Genomic DNA, 18703 nt, shown 5'->3' with positions numbered 1-18703 from the left:
TAATAATAGAAACACAAATTGTTGCTTTAATCTTATAGTAAGGCAACGCCAACAGCAGCAACGACACCCATGAATGAAGTGGCTGGAACAAGTTCTGGAGCAGCACCCTTAGACTTCTTAGAAGAAGAGGAAGAAGAGCTAGCGGAAGCTGAAACGTTAGCTTGAGCATTGGAGGCATCACCACTAGAAGAAGCGGAAGATGTAGCAGAGCTCTTGGATGATTCAGTAGAAGTAGAGGATAGCTTAACGGAGGTAGATGTGGCACCGTTCTTGCAAACAAAAGAGTCACCTTGAATAGCACCGTTACTTTGCAACTTCTTCAAAGCGTTACAGGAGAAGTTACTGGAAGAAGAGTCGAAGTTAGCACCACCTCTAACAGACTTCAAAGAAGATAAGTCCAAGGTTGAGAAGTTACCAGTAACTTCAATGGCACCACCAACAGTTTGAACCTTGTTAAAACCGTCAATGACCTTCAATTGTGTGTTGTTAGCAATGATGAAACCACCACCAACAGTAGTCAAGTTACTGAAAGCGGCCTTGGATAATTCATCGTTGGAGACGATAGACAAAGATTGACCAACCTTGCTCAATTGGGTCAAGTTCAAACTTGGCAAAGTGTTGTTAATGAAACCTAAGGAAGCGTTAACAGTTTGCAAACTACCGAAAGAAATAGAGTTAACATCTCTCAAAGTGATGTTGTTAGCCCAGACCAAATTGTCGAAGGCCAAAGTAGTGTTGTCACCGTTGGAAGAGAATTGTAAAGAGTCAGAGACACTTTCCAAGGAAGATTGGAAAGAGTTTAGATATCTGTTGTTGTTGATGTTAAAAACATTAACCTTCTTCAAAGTGGAGAAACCTTCGACACTTTCCAAAGTGGTGTCAGAAACAATAATGTTGTTAGCATTTTGTAAATCGGTGGAGAAGGTAGAAATGGCAGGCAAAGTCACCATGTTAATGGAGTCTACTTCTTGCAAAGAACCGAAAGAAGCACTGGTCAAAATGATCAATTCTTGCATGTTCAAATCACCGGTGATTTTCTTGATAGAGTCAGCGGAGAAAGAAGATAAAGAACTGGAGTTGAAGATAGTCAAGGAACCATCAATCTCTTGGATACTAGCCAAAGCAGCGGAACCCAAGTCACCGGTGATGGTCAAGTTACCAACAATGGTACTACAACCGGAGATTTTGTCCAAATCAGCTTGAGCAGTAGCAGTGGCAGAAGTACCAATACTACATGAAGATGGAATAGAAGTAGTTGAGTTAGCTGCTTAGATAAAGAAAAGTAGTGTTAGTATTCCCGATCGATTTATACATGTATTATTCTGTTTCATTACTCGCCCTAATCCTATGACAGGCAGAAATATTGAAGAATATTCCAAAACCATCCTCACGAGATCTCGAAACCCGTTTCCTCTTTTGGAAATTTTTTTTTTTCGCATTGTCCGTCCGCGTCAATCGAGACCTATGAAAAAAAGCCCAGTAATCGACAAAGAAAAAAGAAAAGAATGAAGAGGACCACGAATCTACTCGAGATTTGTGAGGAAAGAGGCAAATAAAGAAAAAAAGATGAAAAAAAAGGAGAATGTGTACATACCAGCTAGAGCGGAGGCACTTAGAATAGCAGTAGCAGTCAAAGCGTTCTTGAATTGCATTGCGGAATAATAGTAAAATTAAAACTAGATCTTTAAAAGTCAAATAAACGTATTCTTGATAGCTCAAAGGGACTTGTTGAAAGAAAAATGGAAAAGATTAAACTGTGTAGAAGCGAATGAACGATTAACTCTTTTATTTAATTTCTTTTCTAAAAGTGGCCGAAGTACTCAAAGATGATGTTCTAAAAAGAAGAGAAAGGGTGAAAAGCCAAGAAAGATAAAGAAGGAAAGAAAATGCAGAGGAAAGATCTTCACATATTAAATACAAAAATGCAAGAGAGGTCCGTTGATTGCGAAAAGTCGTAGGTGTTTGACATTGAATATTTATACCGGCTCAAGCACGCTACCGAAAATTTTTCAGTTCGATCTGAGGTTTGTACTTTTGATTTCGATCCCAGGAGGGATGGTTGTTTACTGCACGTTGCCTTTGTTTGTTGTGGTAACGCGGTTTCAGTCCTGTCTCTAGTGCCTGGCCACTGAGAATGAGCGCGTGGGCCAGAAACGGTGGCGCGTCTTTCCCGTTTTTGCACTCCATTTCATTTCTTTTTCGCGAGGGCGCAGCAGCCACCCGGGTCGTGAAGGATGATACTGCCCGCCATCCTTTTTTTTTTGCGGTTTACGGTAATTCGCAGATTTTACGTTGATAATGATATGAATGGTGCCCTCTGGGTAACAGGTGAATATGGAGAGAGAGACGAAGAAAAAGAAAAACAATTGCTTCATTTGGCATATAAGCTAAAAAGACTCTAATGAATTAATTAAGGGAAGATAAGAAGAAAAAAAAAAGGCAGTTATCAGCAGCAAACGGTATCCAAAATATTGAAGCAATATGGTGATGCTCCATTCTAAAAACGTTAAAGGGTTTCTGGAAAACACTTTGAAACCGTATGATTTGCATTCGGTAGACTTCAAGACATCGTCTTTGCAATCGTCTATGATTATAACCGCCACTAATGGGGGTATACTGTCCTATGCGACGTCAAACAACGATGTACCGAAAAATTCCATAAACGAAATAAACTCGGTCAATAACTTGAAAATGATGAGCTTATTGATTAAGGATAAGTGGTCAGAGGATGAAAACGATACTGAGGAACAGCACTCCAATAGCTGTTACCCTGTGGAAATCGACTCCTTTAAGACAAAAATATATACTTACGAAATGGAAGATTTACATACCTGTGTCGCACAGATACCCAATAGCGACCTTTTGCTATTGTTCATTGCGGAAGGTAGCTTCCCTTACGGACTACTGGTAATTAAAATTGAAAGAGCTATGAGAGAGTTGACTGATTTGTTTGGCTACAAGCTAGGTTGATGGGTTTAACAATATGTATCGAGGCCACACCTTTTCATGCGTCTCCGGATGGGGGCTGGAAAAAACAATGCGAACAGTCTATAAATAAACACATTTTCGCAGGGACAGAGTTTACGCAGACACGCCATTTACATAAGCTTGATTACGCGGATTGCCGTGGTGCACTTTCGTGCACTCGCACATATATATGCACGTACATAAGGGCCTCATCTTCCTCTCCTTTTTTTCCCCCATCTACCTATCGCTGTTATTGAACGGAAGCATCTTCTTTTTTTATTATGCTCAGAGGGCCCTACATGACAGCTTTTTTTTCCCCAATGAGCTGCTACGGTGCCAGATCTGCTTATGTTCATTATTTTGGATGGTAACCGTTATAAATTTAAAGCGTTTCTTCGCTAGGATGGTGAATATTAGTATTTATCAGCCGTCTCGTAATCGTTTAGTTCGTTACTAGCGGCAAATTTTGTTTGATTTGTTATATGATCATTTATTTTTAATATCTTGCGTACACAATCAATTGCTTTTTGTTATAACTTGGACATATAAACATTTCGTTCGGAACGTGGCTAAGTCGCATTGGATGTAGTGTGTAAAATAATTCTCGTATATACCTTCAATGTCTTCTCTATTGCGTGTTTGAATATACGACATCCCATTATAATCAGCATTGAGGTTTCTTAGAGACTCGAAATCCTGAAAGGAATCCCTAATGATTTCATCGTATTCACACCAACCCAAACGGATCCAATTTTCGCAGTGGGGGCATTTCACATGGATTCTCCTAAATCCCCCGTTCAACGTTTGAGTGTAGTAGGCCAAAGGAGAGGGAATGATGGATACAGTAAGAGAGTTCAAAATTTTTTTGCTAAACTCTGGCTCTTTTAATACTTGAATTTTGAAATTAAGTTTTCCCTGGATTTTTAACAGCTTAGACTCGAAATGGTATAAAGTGTGAGGCTTAAATTCAGACAAAATGCCGTGCGCAAAGAATAAATGTTTTAGGTAGTTTTCAGCTAGAATCCAATTATTCCCCTGGCAAAATCTGCACATCAATTCCTTTTTCTTTTCAGAGTATCGCATGTATTTATACATTATCAGAGAATCCAGACTGTTGGGGTTTGACTCTTCGGTATTGGATCTACTAGTATTGTATAGTGCCTGTACACATGCTGAGGGGGGACAATTTTGATTTCTTTTTATTTTATAACCAAATTCGGAGTATCTGTCTTTCATCCAGCCTCGGATACTGTGATGTTGGAAACACCTTGGAAGAAAAATCAGTTGCTTAGAAATACTTTTAAACACATGCTTACAATCAGTGTTGGCTTTACCAAAGTCAAAATTTTCGCTATCGTTGAATATTTTCCTTTGTGGGAATATTTTGTTCTTGATGGTTTTTCTTTTGAGTGATCCACTATTATTGGATACATTCGTGGTGTCCGTTAAAACCCTCGAAAGAGTGGATGTTGAAGAGTCAGGTCTTTTAGACTGTGTAAATTCAGCATTACTGTCTATCCAAAAATCCACACCATTTGTTTCTTCAATACGTTGTGCGGGAAAAAAGTAGCCATAGTCCATCTTAAGGCTTTTAAATAGCTAATATTAAATACTGTTAGGATAGCAAGAGTGGGTGATTTATTCGTTAGAAATATACGAGTCAATAAAGTCTAGTACCGAATTAATGTATTAGCGAACAAATTCTTGTGGTTTTTTATGAAATCATCACTACTTCAATGTGTTAAGGTGTATTTTCGAAACATTTTTCGGCGCTGCCAGTAAGACGTACGACCCTTTTTTTAGTGTCAGTAACTATAAAATTATGACGTCCGAGAATAGCGTAGAAATTAAAAAGGGTAACAATGATATCTAGCAGCTTTCAAAAAAGGGAAGGGCGGCACAGAACCTTACATTGGACAATGCTTTGCCTTCACTTATACGATATTTTGCATTTTTTTGCTATCAAGATTTGGTTAATACTGTATCGTGTAAATTGAGATCCCACCTCCAAAACTTGCTTTTGGACAAAGCGATATATTAAAATAACTTAAATATCCGCTTAACCAAGCTCTTGATCCAAACGATATCCGGCTATAGTCAATCACAATCCCTGAAGAACCATTTCCAAGACCATTATCTTTATACTTAATAAATATATAGATTTACAGGTTATTTGTATATCGCTAGCATTATTGCGTGCTATTTTCTAATAGTTACTGGAGGGTTATATAATTTAGGACTTTATAAAAACGAGCATTGTATGCACTTGCAGCAGTGTAGAACTTATCTGACGAAACATGTTTCTTACTTTGTTAACTGATATCATTAGTGATTTTCAATACCGTCTGAATATCCACTATAGCTGTCTTTAGCGCTACGAAGAGAGCACCGTAGAATGGTTCCAGACGGATTCTTGGCCAGTAAAGTACATTCATAAGTTAAACTCAATAGTTTTTCCTTTTGTTACGAAAAATTTCTCAAAATATTTTTTATTATTTTGTTCTTCTTGTGGGAAGAAGCGAAGCCTTTGGACAACTCCCCCAGTAGGCGAATTTGAGTTTATAAAAATTTACATTTAAAACTAATTAGAATTATAAAATTATAGCATCCTTGACAATAACTAATCCTTTCTGTTCGTTGGTAAAGGAAAAACTTAGAGGTGCGTAATTTATCAATTCATCAAATGCTGGAATTTTCCTAACAGCGGTACCATTTACAACCGATTCCGAATCATATTCTCCCCAATAACAGCTAATAGAAACAGACAGTTCGTCTTTTGTCCCCAACTTGTCATCCTCTACATTTCCATCCGTCAAAAGTTTTGGAAACCACTGGACTCCGATATGGTAAGTTTCCTGATCGAAATCAAGTTTATGCAATTGCAGTTCGTTTATGCCAGAAGCAGACTTGATCGTCTTCGTGATATTAGCTTTCTGTGGGGCCGAATTTTTCTTTTGATATACCGTGATTTCTCTGACAGGTGACTTCGCCTGATGTCTACTTTCAAAAGTTAAAGTGCAAGCCCTGTTCTCCTTCACCTCCAAAAGTAACTCTGCAACTATTGGTTCGTAAGGAGATCTCTCTGTTGAGTTTCGGTTATTATGTAAAACATGAACCTTGACCATACTGCTGATGTTCGTATTTCCATTCGTGCTCAATAAATTAGGTTGCATTCCATCATACATACAAAGTTCCATTCCATTGGTTACGGAAGTACAGTTAATATGTGTAGAGCTATATTTTATACTTGGTAAATCTTGCAGCATAGGTTTTAAAAAATTTCCTTCTCTTCCAAGGACATGTACACTGGCAGCGTTCCCTTGAGACAAATCAATATTTTGAGAAAACCTTACTTTTAATGGGTTACTATTGGTAAAGGGGTGCACTAGGAGCGTTTTGGATGCGGAAATCAAGAAAAGCAGTGCAGTTAAAGAAATTGTGATATAGTTGACCTTATAGAAAAAAGGTAAAATTGGTAGCGCGATCAAAATACTGCCCACCATTCCGAACCTGAGTACATCAAATGTAGCCTTACTTCCTTCCTGGACAGTATGGTTTAGTGCGTCCATGATAACATCCACACTGTTAAACAAAATAAATGATGGTATTGGTACAATTAGCAAAAATTGAATGATCCAGGCATAATCGGTATACTCAAGTTTTAGAGAATTTTCTCTAGTACTCAATCCTTCCTCCATGCTATTAGACCCCTTCAGTAATGGTACCCTTTCATCATGTTGTTGTGACGATGAATCCATACCATGATCCTCGTCAACATTATGTGATGGGCCAGCTGAAGTAGTTGACACATTATCATCTTGGATACTTGCTTGATCGTCTTGTGACGATGTAAGTTGATCTTGGGGTTGTTCCAAGTTTTCCTGACCGTCTCGTTCCATATCTATTTGAGAATGGGAGCTGTAATTGGAGTGATGGTCCCTACATTCTCTACCAAGCCTCTTCCTTGTTCTCATTCCCAACGCTAGTGCAAGTAGTCTCAATATAGCAGCTATTGTGCTCAGAAGAAAGAAAATCGAGAGAGGATAAAGCCCGGTATACCTATAGTCGGAACTATACAATAACTTCGACGTAAAAAGTAAAATGGTCCATAAAATAATGAACAATTCGATAATTGATAGGCTTTTCATATCGGCACAGGGGAAAAAAAAATTGGAGCAATTAATCAGAACATAACTGGTAAAAATTACTTGAGTGAAAAAAGCCGAGATAGGCCAAAAGTAGTTCCTTGAGAACGTCAAAGGATTGGAACGAATTATGTCGTTAGAGAAAAGCTTTTGGACAATAATACCAGCGGCTAATGAAAGAGGAAAGCGTGTCCACGATAGCCATGAATAAGATTTCCAAGTCATTCTATCACGAGAAATTAAATACAAGCCAATGGCCACAACGGGTGAAACTAATAGAAATATGCAGTTCCAATAGAAAAGCGTTTTAGCGCTTATAACGAAAAACTTCAAACCGATAAAATCAAAATAACAAGCCGGCGTTTGGTCAGCTGTATCCAATGAATTAGAAGCCACATATGCACTTAATTGTAAGGAAGTATGTAGCATATGCCATAAAGATGCCTTGGAGGTATATTGTATTGAATCCTTTATGGTATGATAAAGGTTTCTCGGTTTGTAGAATGCGACATCCCAGCCTCTCATGCCATTTTCTTCGTAAATCTTGTAGTCTGTCTCACTCCTGACATATCTGCTATAAAAACCTTGCTGGTAGATAGAGTTACCAAATGGATTTTCCTTAACAGACTGTTGGTATATTCTTGCTGTTGAAGTATCTGAAGTTCGGAACAGTACAGCTTTACCACCAGCACCAGTTCCCTCTAAATTTATCACATACTTGGTTAAATTAGACCATGAGTGATCAAAATAAGTTGATGCACCTAGTAGGCCAAACTCTTCATTATTATTAAAGTTGAAAATTAAAGTCCTGTTCGGTCTGTGCTTTATATGGTACTTGAGGTTCGCTAGTAAAGACACTACACCCATGCCGTCATCGGTAGCTCCATATCCTGTGGGTACAGAGTCGAAATGAGCTGAAAGAAGTAACCCTTCTTCCTCAGGATTTTTACCCTCAAGCTTAACTAATATATTAGAAGATTCAAAATATGTCACTCTCGAAAACCTAGATGACTCATTGAAAGGATCTTGTTGCTGAAATAATATGGATCTCTCGCTTTCTTTGTCATCTGAAACACTTGCAAACGAAGAATTCCCTGTAATTTCAAGAACCCTTTTGAGCAAGTAATCATGTACTTTATCATTTTCTTTGGACGTGTACGGATGAAAAGAGGCCGTGATAATCTGTAAGTCCCCCCATGCTGTTTCTAATAAGTCATTGAATTCAGGGTGCTCATCCTCTTTTGGTAGATTGAGTTTATAACGTTCATGATCAAAGATATAGAGTAACGTAATAATCGAATAGGTGATTAATAGAAGCAAACTCAAATTTGTTTTCCGGTACTTTAGAACTGATCTGAATACACTTTTTAATTTCATGCCGTGATTCTTTAACTTTACCTATCAATTTATTTCCTTGTAGATAATTTTTCACATTATTTTTTTTTTTTTTTTTTTGGGACTAAAGGCTATTCAAATCTTTCAGATGTTTGATTTGCGCCCGCAGCGTATCGTTATCAAATTAGTGAAAACGTGGATATCAACTTGAATCAGCAATAGGCCCTACTTAATATGTGACTTGAACCTGAATGAGTCGTGCAAGAATAAACCTATTAAATACAATCAGTGATTAAATAATAGCTATTTTATTTAGTATATAAGTGTCCATATTTGGCGTCATTGTTCTCTGAGACATATCTCGCCGGGCTTTACAAACGCAAAGGTAATACTATCTTTCAATTCGGTGAACGAATCTGTGATAACCTCATCAAATAATTCATCTTGTCTTGCTGGATCGATATGCTTATAATGAACGAGACATTGCCTAATGTATTGTGACTTTTTGGCATCATCGTTGGTGGCTGCTTCATTCATTTTCTTTTGTAAATCCAGCGCACTTGTCCATGTCGTAGTGCTACGCTTTCTCAGCTCTACGGTGTTCTGCTGTTGATTTGTTTCAGGATATTCAATTTCCTCACCTAAACCATCGCAAGAACAAATTAAGTCATGTGTGTTACTCTTGGTATCTGTATGGACAGAAAACAGGTCCTTCAAGTCCTCTTTATTGAAAAGATCATCATTAGAAGATTCTTTATTTCTCATCTCCGAGTCACCTAGAAATTTTTGGCTCAAACTGTTCTTCATTAATTGCCTTTGCAATATTTTCTCATCGATACACCCAGTTGTGACAAGTCTATATATGAAGCACGGCTTTTTTTGACCATCTCTATGAATTCGTGACATCGCTTGCAAATCTACTGAAGGATTCCAATCATTATCAAATAAAATAAGTCGCGAAGCACCGACTAGATTCAATCCTACACCTCCCGATTTTGCACTCAACAAGAATCCAAATATGGCTGGATTCCGATTGAAAGATGTGACGATAGAGTCCCTTTGTTTAGCAGGTATGGAACCGTCGAGTCTGCAATGTGACATCCCAGCCATATTCATCAAATTTTCAATTATATCCAATGTTTGAGTGTAGTTAGACACTACGACGACCTTCTCCTTGGTACCCTTCCTAATACCTTCTAGTAATGTCATTAATACCTTTAACTTACCAGAGTTCAAAGAACGACTATAGCTGTCCTGAGATTGGGTATCCTTTATATGTGATTTGTAATAGGGATCTGAGCCAACCAATCCAGGAGAGTTACAAACCTTTTTCAGTAATGTTATTAGTCCTAGCGAAGAACTGAACGTCAATTGTCCAAAATCTAAACGTGCGCCCTGCAAAATATCTTTGAATGCCAATATCTGTTGGCTGTATGGTTTACAGAATAAAATTATATCCGTCTTTGGAGGAAGGTACTTTTCTAAAATCGCATTTGTTCGTCTCAAAATAAATCTTTTCGTAATTTCTATCATCTCTTTTGACCTTTCTTCCCCCTTTTCCAACAATTCTTCGTTGTATCTGTTTGCAGTGTCTCTGGCTCTAGTTATAGGGATAATGAATCTTCTTTTGAAAGAAGCGAAGCTTCCAAGGATTCCTGGGTTTATGAAATCTATAATAGTGAAAAACTCATTAAGATCATTTTGTATAGGAGTTCCCGTAAGCAAAAGCTTCCTTCTTATGTCTAAACTCTTCAGCGTATTTAAAATTTTAGAAGCCCCGTTTTTTAGTCGATGGCCTTCGTCACACACCAGCATGTCAATCAAATGTTTATTTTTCTCTAATTCTTCAGAAACACTCAAGAGTTTTTCGTAGCCAATAATCAAGACTTGATAAGTTCGTTGCACTTTTAAAAAATTTCTGACAGCCATTTTATCCATATCAGGAGAATTCCTTGAGCTTAATGTCAAAACACCTATTCTTGACAAATTTAACCATTTTCCAAATTCTCTTTTCCAATTTCCTATTAAAGTAACGGGACAAACGACTAAAATCTTCTTACAAAGTCCAGTTAATGGTATGCCTGATTGCGAACATGAAACTTTTGATGCAAAAGGAGTTTGCCTAATTAATGTCCAAATCAAAGTTATACTCATTAGTGTTTTACCTAAACCCATATCATCAGCCAAAAGGCATCCACTAATATCTGAGTCATTTTCTAACACTAAACTTTTAGTAGTACAATCGATATCCGGATTTTCAATAGTTGGTCTTGCCAAGCCCATTAAGCAATCATACATGAACTTCACCCCTTCCCTCTGATGAGGGCGCAAGAATTTGCCCAGTAATGGATCAACAATTACGTCAACTTCAGCGGCTGCATTTTTGTTCATTACTATAGGATTATCGATTTTGTTGACATCAAATACTGGATAATATTTTTTGGCTTTGGAATTTTGACTGGTTTTAGGTACTGTGGTCATGTGTTCATTTGTTTGCTTTGTTACTGATTTGAATCTTTTCACAGTGTTTAGTGAAAACAGCTGAGACAGAGGCATTTGGTATTTGCCACCGTCATTCTTCGTAGAAGGCACTGTTTCTGTTGTGCTTGTGGTCGGTGGGCTGGGATTTCCCATGTTTTGTGATAAGGCTTCTTTGGCGCTACGTATTTCTGCATTTTCCTTCAATTCGTAATCCAATTGTACTTCATTGGAGCCTGCTTTGAAAAGAGTTTCGAAGAGAGAATCTGAATCACTTGGTAGCATACTTGACCCAAGAAATTTCCCTGCTTCGTTATAAAAGCATAACTTATCGCTACTGGCTTTTAAGGTAGCGTAGCCATCACCACTCCAAGTCTTGTGCTTTTTGGTAGTAGGCTTCCTGTACATGATAGTAAAATATCTAGTGTTTTCATTTGAGGACAGATTATTCGGCTTCTTGGCAAGATTTAAAGTAGGTCCCGCCGAAATGCTTCTTTTCAAGTTGACAGTAACTTTGGCTTTAGATATAGGGGCTGTTGTGACTGCAGTGGCGGTTGGTTTGAGTTGTGTGTACTTATTTGATCCAACCCTTCTTGGAGGCTTGAATGGCTTGTTCTCATATTTCGGTATCTGCATTTGAGTAGTACCGGAATCAAATACCGTTTGATATACCGAGCTGTTTTTTACCTCCTGTAGGATCTTCTCTCTTCGTCGAGGTTTAACGCTTATTACCGCCATTTCAATACAAAAACTCGATTCTAATCGGTTATTTATAGTAGGTTTTCTTTTTTTTTTTTAGCTCTTCGCGTTTTATTTTTTATTTTCTTGATGCATATATTAACGCGATCGAGTAAAAATGCCTTTCCCAGAAGTAGAAGTAGGCAAGACATCCATATTTCAAGCCACATCCATAGAGATACCTCCAACAGCGCGTTGTTGAAGATTTTGGTAATTACAAGAACGAGGTTAGATTCCTTCGTTAAAACTTAGTCAAAAATAACGGTCATATATCGAAGCCAAAGCAAGTTTTTATAACTATTTATTCATCAACTCATATATATCTAAACTAATTCTAAGAGGTAAAATCGCTCAGATGTGATGACCATATGTTTCAAGCCCATATGCAAGCAACAATGGTCCTCGCGAGAGGGACAACACTATAGAGCCAGGTCACTTTAGTTACCCCACGATTCTTGAGAAGAAACCTCAATCTTCTTGACGTGGTTCTTACCATCCTTCTGAGGCTTCAATTTTGGAACTGTTAATGTCAAAACACCATTTGCGTAGTCTGCTTTAATGTTGTCTGCATCCACACCTGGGTAGTCTGGCAAAGTGATGACTCTCTTGAACTTACCAGAGCTGCTCTCCTTGACCTTGACCTTGTCTTTACTCTCTTCATTCAAGGTAGATGGAATTTCACCAGAAACCAAAATTTGGTTCTTGTTTTGATGGTACTCAATATCAATGTCCTTCTTGCTTTTGACACCAGGAACCACGACTTTCAACTCGTAGTTGTTGTCATGGTCCAAAATATCAACTGGAACTGCGACACTTCTAGGGAAACCGAAACCAGATGGGAACAGGGACAAGTCATTGTCGAACCAATCATCTAAGGTTTCATCTCTGGGATCATAAAGAGCGCCAGCATAGTTATTTGGTCTAGCAACTTCCTTGCCAGTAGAATCCTTTGCGGGTGTGTTTGCTAACTGACGTCTTGGTGCGTAGCCTCTTAAGCCGCCTTCACCCAGCAATCTGTTAAAGGCATCAACTTCGTTGTTGATGTTGTCAAAGAAATCAAAAAATGGACTGTTAAATGACATGTTAATTTGTTTAGTTTGTTTGTTTGCTTTTTTGGATACCTGTTTTAATAGAGATCTGATATATCTTTATCGGTGGTTTTATTAGTATAAGAGAGTAGAATGAAAGGTGAATGGATTAAAAACAGATCTCTAACTAATGGAGGTCCTATTTATATGTTTAGGAATAAGGGTGAAAAAGAACCGTTGTTATGAAATACCACTCAAGAACGTGCATAGATCCGCAAGGACATCTAAAACTCGCATATTACTTAATTTTGTGTTGCGAGCACGCTAAGTGCGAATACCTTACTGTTACGAGCACCCTATATTTTTGGACGCATAAGGGGGAGGGAATAACCATCGATCTTTCTAGAAATCAAGCAATGCTTGAAAAAGCACTTTCGTTGGTTGTGGATGTTCATGTAAAGACGGTTACTATTCCGATCCAACAATGCACCTTGACAGGCAAGGTTCTTTAGGGGTACACACGGAGTTAGGGGTACACACGGAGTTGCTGCTGCCCCAGTAACATCCCAGTGATTACCAAATGAAGACACATAACCAGATTATTTTGTGCCACATTGCCAAGAAGGTAAGAGAATTGTGGCTTACTGTAAGCTACAGGTTCAACGGTGCATGCAAGATGGCCGCGTTATTTTTTTGGGGTCCCCCCCTGAGGCTTATGAGAGAGACCCATAGTCTTGTTTTCAAGGAGCCAAATTGCCAAATGAAAAGAAAAGAAAGTTAAAAATTCAATTAAATTAAACTAGGAGTAATGTTAGTGTATGTAGTAAGAAAATGATTGATGTGCGCAGAATATTGAAACGGAGACTGAAAACATTCTATTGACGGATTCCGAGCGAGAATCACGTAAAGAAGGTTCTAGAAAAAACATAAAAAAATGAAAAAACAAAGTGAGGTTGGAACTAGTAGAGCCGTTTAGGGACTCTTAATTAACGAATTGTCCAACATCAACAACAAAGTGTGTCCTATGGTAGGTTATATTAAAAAAAGTCCAACGATGTCCTTCTACTGGAACCCATATCCAGGTTGTCCAAATTTGATTCGTGCAATGTTTCGATAGACGCTGTCCTTGAGGAGGAGTCGTTTGAACAGAAGACAAAGAGAGCTTTAGAATCATCGATTGCTATTGTGTTGTTAATTTTGAAAGCGTCTGTTTTATCCATCTCTTCAATATCTTCGTACAACAAATCGTGAATGGAATAGTCATTATCTTGGGAAAATATGGAAGAGATCGAGCTCTTGGTGGAGGAAAGACTGGCGTCTGATTCGCTCCTCGTTGACTGCGTTGGTGATGGAGCCATCCGCAGCTTTTCTTCCTTTGCAGCGTTTGTTTGCATGTGCCTCATGGCCGAGTGGTAGTCTTTAAGCAGTGTTTCGTCCAGTAACAAGCTGCTCCTTTTTAACTTTGACTGACTAGATGTGCTTCTCTTATTCGTAGGAGACAGGAATTGAGAAGGAGCTGTGCCCTCCTCCTTTTTCTGCTTCGTCTTGGAGTGTCCATGGCCAAATTCGCTAGTCAGCGAGATTAGCGAACTTTTGGATCCTAAATGCATGGATTGTCTTTTCTTGGTGTCTGCGTTTGTGTTAGTGCTGGAATTTTTAGAGCGTCTTAGCATTTTACGTATTTTGTCTTTTTGTGCCGTCACAATATATAGTTGGTATGTTCTTTATCGTCGTATATTTCTCGTGCCGAGCTTGCGCCTTCTTTAACAATAAACCAAACGAATATTGAGGCTTCTTTATAACAGTTTGGCAAATAGTCAAGAATATAATGAGCAGCCAAGCGCGAAATTATGAATTCTATTAATATCCGCACTAGTGAATTCGAATACTTCCTTTACAGGTCATTTTCTCCTATTGCTCCAATTTACACTGCTGTGCTTTTTTTTTTAATTACGCGCATTAGGTAATTTTACCCCTACGCGAAAGTTAGTCGTAATTTCGTGTTTCTTTTTTTACGTGTTCTGTCTGTCCAGAAGCAAAAATGTTCTTAGCGAAGCCATCCTAATATTTCATGTACAAGGGCCCGCAATAACTGTAATCGGCGGTTTATTATTGTATCAGGAAAGTCGAAAGAAGTGACTTGAAGATCATGAAAACGGCCTACTTGGCGTCATTGGTGCTCATCGTATCGACAGCATATGTTATTAGGTTGATAGCGATTCTGCCTTTTTTCCACACTCAAGCAGGTACAGAAAAGGATACGAAAGATGGAGTTAACCTACTGAAAATACGAAAATCGTCAAAGAAACCGCTCAAGATTTTTGTATTCTTAGGATCGGGAGGTCATACTGGTGAAATGATCCGTCTTCTAGAAAATTACCAGGATCTTTTACTGGGTAAGTCGATTGTGTACTTGGGTTATTCTGATGAGGCTTCCAGGCAAAGATTCGCCCACTTTATAAAAAAATTTGGTCATTGCAAAGTAAAATACTATGAATTCATGAAAGCTAGGGAAGTTAAAGCGACTCTCCTACAAAGTGTAAAGACCATCATTGGAACGTTGGTACAATCTTTTGTGCACGTGGTTAGAATCAGATTTGCTATGTGTGGTTCCCCTCATCTGTTTTTATTGAATGGGCCTGGAACATGCTGTATAATATCCTTTTGGTTGAAAATTATGGAACTTCTTTTGCCCCTGTTGGGTTCCTCCCATATAGTTTATGTAGAATCGCTGGCAAGGATTAATACTCCTAGTCTGACCGGAAAAATATTATATTGGGTAGTGGATGAATTCATTGTCCAGTGGCAAGAATTGAGGGACAATTATTTACCAAGATCCAAGTGGTTCGGCATCCTTGTTTAAGTAAACCATTTATGTAGGATAGTAAAACTTCCAACTATTTTTGAAGTCTTATGGTGGCACCGCACCTTCTTTGATGCTTAAAATTTCCAGGATTGCTTCACAAAATATAAACAATCCGGCCAACGCATTAAAACTACCACTGCTAACCAGAAAGTAAATCAGTAAATCACTTACTTACAATTACTACGTATACAAAGCAAACAATCACATTTCATGTCTGCATAATTGCACAGTGTATGCATAATGCATTACGGCACCAAATTTGGTGTGTAAAGGATAATGCGACACCGGTCTTAGAGATTTTTGCACGAGGATTATTGCCGTACGGCTATTTGGTGTCGTCTCACTCTTCGCCGCGCCGGGACGGCCAAAAATACAAAAAAGGTCAGTCAGGGCCGGCAACCCGATGAGGAAAGGGCCCTTCCAGTAAACTTCACATTATCTTGACAAGGCATTTTTTTTCAAAAAAAGTGCATTTTGATGGACAAAAAGAAAAGAAAACCTCCAGGTTATATTCTTTAACTTGACAGTGTCTGAACATTTAAATTTTTCGAATGGGTTACCTCATCTCACCTGTTTTGGAAATTAATGTTGGAGTAAAAAAGTATATAAGATGCTGTTTTCGTATATATCCCTGTTTTGTGGCATCTATTTCATCTTTTCTCTGACCGTAAAAAAAAGCAGACCATAAAATAGTCTGAAATTAATACATAGAACCAAGCTGTATTATAAGGTGCCTTTACCACCGTAGCTACCTAATATAGTTTCTCGATAAAAAGGCGTAAAAATGGACGATAGTGTCAGTTTCATTGCCAAAGAGGCCAGTCCAGCACAATATTCGCACAGTTTGCATGAAAGAACACACAGTGAAAAACAAAAGAGAGACTTTACAATAACAGAAAAACAAGATGAGGTATCTGGACAAACAGCGGAGCCTCGAAGGACGGACAGCAAATCCATATTACAGAGGAAATGCAAAGAATTCTTCGACTCTTTTAAAAGGCAGCTGCCACCAGACCGTAATTCCGAACTAGAGTCCCAAGAAAAAAACAACCTGACAAAGTCGATCAAATCTCGTCACTTAGTCATGATCAGTCTCGGTACCGGTATAGGTACTGGTTTACTGGTCGGTAATGGTCAGGTGCTGGGAACAGCTGGTCCTGCCGGGTTAGTCCTTGGTTACGGAATAGCATCGATCATGCTTTACTGTATCATCCAAGCGGCAGGCGAGTTAGGTCTCTGTTATGCAGGACTAACCGGCAATTACACCAGATATCCTTCTATTTTAGTCGACCCTTCGTTGGGTTTTGCAGTTTCTGTGGTTTACACCATTCAATGGCTAACTGTTCTGCCCTTACAATTGGTCACTGCGGCAATGACAGTTAAGTACTGGACGAGTGTAAATGCAGACATCTTTGTTGCCGTGGTTTTCGTTTTTGTAATTATCATTAATCTATTTGGGTCCAGAGGCTATGCTGAAGCCGAGTTCATTTTCAATTCCTGTAAGATATTGATGGTAATCGGATTCGTCATTCTGGCGATTATCATCAATTGTGGTGGTGCAGGTGACAGAAGATACATCGGTGCTGAGTACTGGCACAATCCTGGTCCATTTGCCCACGGTTTCAAAGGTGTATGTACGGTTTTCTGTTATGCTGCATTCAGCTACGGTGGAATTGAAGTTCTACTTCTATCTGCCGCTGAGCAGGAAAACCCAACAAAATCTATTCCCAATGCCTGCAAAAAAGTGGTATACCGTATTCTGCTGATTTACATGCTCACCACCATTTTGGTTTGCTTTCTTGTTCCATACAACAGTGACGAATTATTAGGGTCTAGTGACTCCTCTGGATCCCATGCCTCCCCATTTGTCATTGCTGTTGCATCACATGGTGTCAAAGTTGTGCCTCACTTTATAAATGCTGTTATTTTGATTTCTGTCATTTCTGTTGCAAACTCTTCGTTATATTCTGGGCCAAGATTGTTATTATCATTGGCAGAACAAGGCGTCTTACCTAAATGCTTAGCATATGTTGATAGAAACGGCAGGCCTTTACTTTGTTTTTTTGTTTCCCTTGTCTTTGGATGCATTGGGTTTGTAGCCACTAGTGACGCTGAAGAACAGGTTTTCACCTGGTTATTGGCAATTTCTAGTCTTTCGCAATTATTTATCTGGATGTCAATGTCCTTGTCACATATAAGATTTAGAGATGCCATGGCAAAGCAAGGTCGTTCGATGAACGAAGTTGGATACAAAGCACAAACTGGCTATTGGGGTTCATGGCTTGCAGTTTTAATTGCAATCTTCTTCCTTGTGTGCCAGTTCTGGGTAGCCATCGCACCTGTTAATGAACATGGAAAACTTAACGTCAAAGTGTTTTTCCAAAATTATTTGGCAATGCCCATCGTTTTGTTTGCCTATTTTGGTCACAAGATATACTTCAAATCATGGAGCTTTTGGATTCCAGCCGAAAAAATTGATTTGGACTCACATAGAAACATATTTGTGTCTCCATCGCTTACAGAGATCGACAAAGTTGACGATAACGATGATCTTAAAGAGTATGAAAATTCAGAATCGTCGGAAAATCCAAACAGCTCGCGTTCAAGAAAGTTTTTTAAGAGGATGACCAATTTCTGGTGCTAACAGCAATTCCATTCATTTTCCGCTTGGCTTCATCGGGCTTTCGTTGCCACTCTTCAGGATAACAAAATATATAATTGTTTTTTAGCATTAATGCAAGTCGAGAAAGGACAAATCTGCATAATTAAATTAAATTTTTAAGTCTGTTAAGAGTAGTTTTATTTCTACTAAAAATCTTTGCAATCAAACATGTTGTGCGCACAAAGCTTCCACCTTGCACCTACTAATGTTGCAGACTGATGGATGAGTTTGATTACTCATCATATAAACCAACGAAAAAACATAGCAGAATATAACGCGCAAAAAAAGAAACGGACTAAGTGTGTAAATGTGCCAAGAAAAGAAACGGCGACACGGCGCGTAATTGACAGAAAAGAAATGCTGTCTTTGGGGTGCCGCAAAAAGAAAAGCCCTTTTTTCGATCTAGGAGTATAAGGAGGCTACTGACACTGCCGCACGCTGCATTATGTGCCGCTTCTCACGGCTCATATTTTGTGGGACCGGA

At 38.6% G+C, this 18703-nt stretch overlaps 10 protein-coding genes and 1 non-coding gene across 11 annotated transcripts, besides 2 other annotated features; 4 read left to right on the top strand and 7 right to left on the bottom strand.

Moving 5' to 3' along the window:
* Positions 1–32: 32 nt before the first annotated feature.
* ECM33 (Ecm33p) lies at positions 33–1652 on the bottom strand (the record flags this gene model as incomplete). The annotated part of the gene is made up of 2 exons (NM_001178426.2): positions 33–1264; positions 1595–1652. The coding sequence occupies 2 exons, from the start codon at positions 1650–1652 to the stop codon at positions 33–35; spliced, it is 1290 nt and encodes a 429-aa protein (NP_009634.2).
* An 829-nt stretch (positions 1653–2481) lies between these two features.
* On the top strand, positions 2482–2970 carry SLM4 (Slm4p; the record flags this gene model as incomplete). Its single annotated transcript, NM_001178425.3, has 1 exon — positions 2482–2970. One exon carries the CDS (start codon positions 2482–2484, stop codon positions 2968–2970), a length of 489 nt encoding a protein of 162 aa, NP_009633.3.
* A 513-nt stretch (positions 2971–3483) lies between these two features.
* Positions 3484–4548, bottom strand: ECM8 (Ecm8p; the record flags this gene model as incomplete). Its single annotated transcript, NM_001178424.2, has 1 exon — positions 3484–4548. One exon carries the CDS (start codon positions 4546–4548, stop codon positions 3484–3486), a length of 1065 nt encoding a protein of 354 aa, NP_009632.2.
* Positions 4404–5563: an origin of replication (ARS213; Autonomously Replicating Sequence).
* On the bottom strand, positions 5559–8489 carry PFF1 (Pff1p; the record flags this gene model as incomplete). The annotated part of the gene is made up of 1 exon (NM_001178422.2): positions 5559–8489. The coding sequence occupies one exon, from the start codon at positions 8487–8489 to the stop codon at positions 5559–5561; it is 2931 nt and encodes a 976-aa protein (NP_009630.3).
* Positions 8490–8786: 297 nt separating this feature from the next.
* Positions 8787–11663, bottom strand: RDH54 (DNA-dependent ATPase RDH54; the record flags this gene model as incomplete). The annotated part of the gene is made up of 1 exon (NM_001178421.4): positions 8787–11663. One exon carries the CDS (start codon positions 11661–11663, stop codon positions 8787–8789), a length of 2877 nt encoding a protein of 958 aa, NP_009629.6.
* Positions 11664–11753: 90 nt separating this feature from the next.
* On the top strand, positions 11754–11915 carry YBR072C-A (uncharacterized protein; the record flags this gene model as incomplete). Its single annotated transcript, NM_001184540.1, has 1 exon — positions 11754–11915. One exon carries the CDS (start codon positions 11754–11756, stop codon positions 11913–11915), a length of 162 nt encoding a protein of 53 aa, NP_878048.1.
* Positions 11916–12100: 185 nt separating this feature from the next.
* HSP26 (chaperone protein HSP26) lies at positions 12101–12745 on the bottom strand (the record flags this gene model as incomplete). Its single annotated transcript, NM_001178420.1, has 1 exon — positions 12101–12745. One exon carries the CDS (start codon positions 12743–12745, stop codon positions 12101–12103), a length of 645 nt encoding a protein of 214 aa, NP_009628.1.
* Positions 12746–13728: 983 nt separating this feature from the next.
* On the bottom strand, positions 13729–14364 carry YBR071W (uncharacterized protein; the record flags this gene model as incomplete). The annotated part of the gene is made up of 1 exon (NM_001178419.3): positions 13729–14364. One exon carries the CDS (start codon positions 14362–14364, stop codon positions 13729–13731), a length of 636 nt encoding a protein of 211 aa, NP_009627.3.
* Positions 14365–14840: 476 nt separating this feature from the next.
* Positions 14841–15554, top strand: ALG14 (N-acetylglucosaminyldiphosphodolichol N-acetylglucosaminyltransferase anchoring subunit ALG14; the record flags this gene model as incomplete). Its single annotated transcript, NM_001178418.1, has 1 exon — positions 14841–15554. The coding sequence occupies one exon, from the start codon at positions 14841–14843 to the stop codon at positions 15552–15554; it is 714 nt and encodes a 237-aa protein (NP_009626.1).
* Positions 14863–15554: an origin of replication (ARS212; Autonomously Replicating Sequence).
* A 587-nt stretch (positions 15555–16141) lies between these two features.
* On the bottom strand, positions 16142–18165 carry TBRT. Its single transcript, NR_172475.1, has one exon.
* Positions 16342–18201, top strand: TAT1 (amino acid transporter TAT1; the record flags this gene model as incomplete). Its single annotated transcript, NM_001178417.1, has 1 exon — positions 16342–18201. The coding sequence occupies one exon, from the start codon at positions 16342–16344 to the stop codon at positions 18199–18201; it is 1860 nt and encodes a 619-aa protein (NP_009625.1).
* Positions 18202–18703: the final 502 nt, after the last annotated feature.

The sequence above is a fragment of the Saccharomyces cerevisiae genome, chromosome II (assembly GCF_000146045.2).
Source record: "Saccharomyces cerevisiae S288C chromosome II, complete sequence".
In the NCBI taxonomy this organism is placed as follows: Eukaryota; Fungi; Ascomycota; class Saccharomycetes; order Saccharomycetales; family Saccharomycetaceae; genus Saccharomyces; species Saccharomyces cerevisiae.
This window is presented reverse-complemented; position numbering and strand designations above follow the sequence as displayed.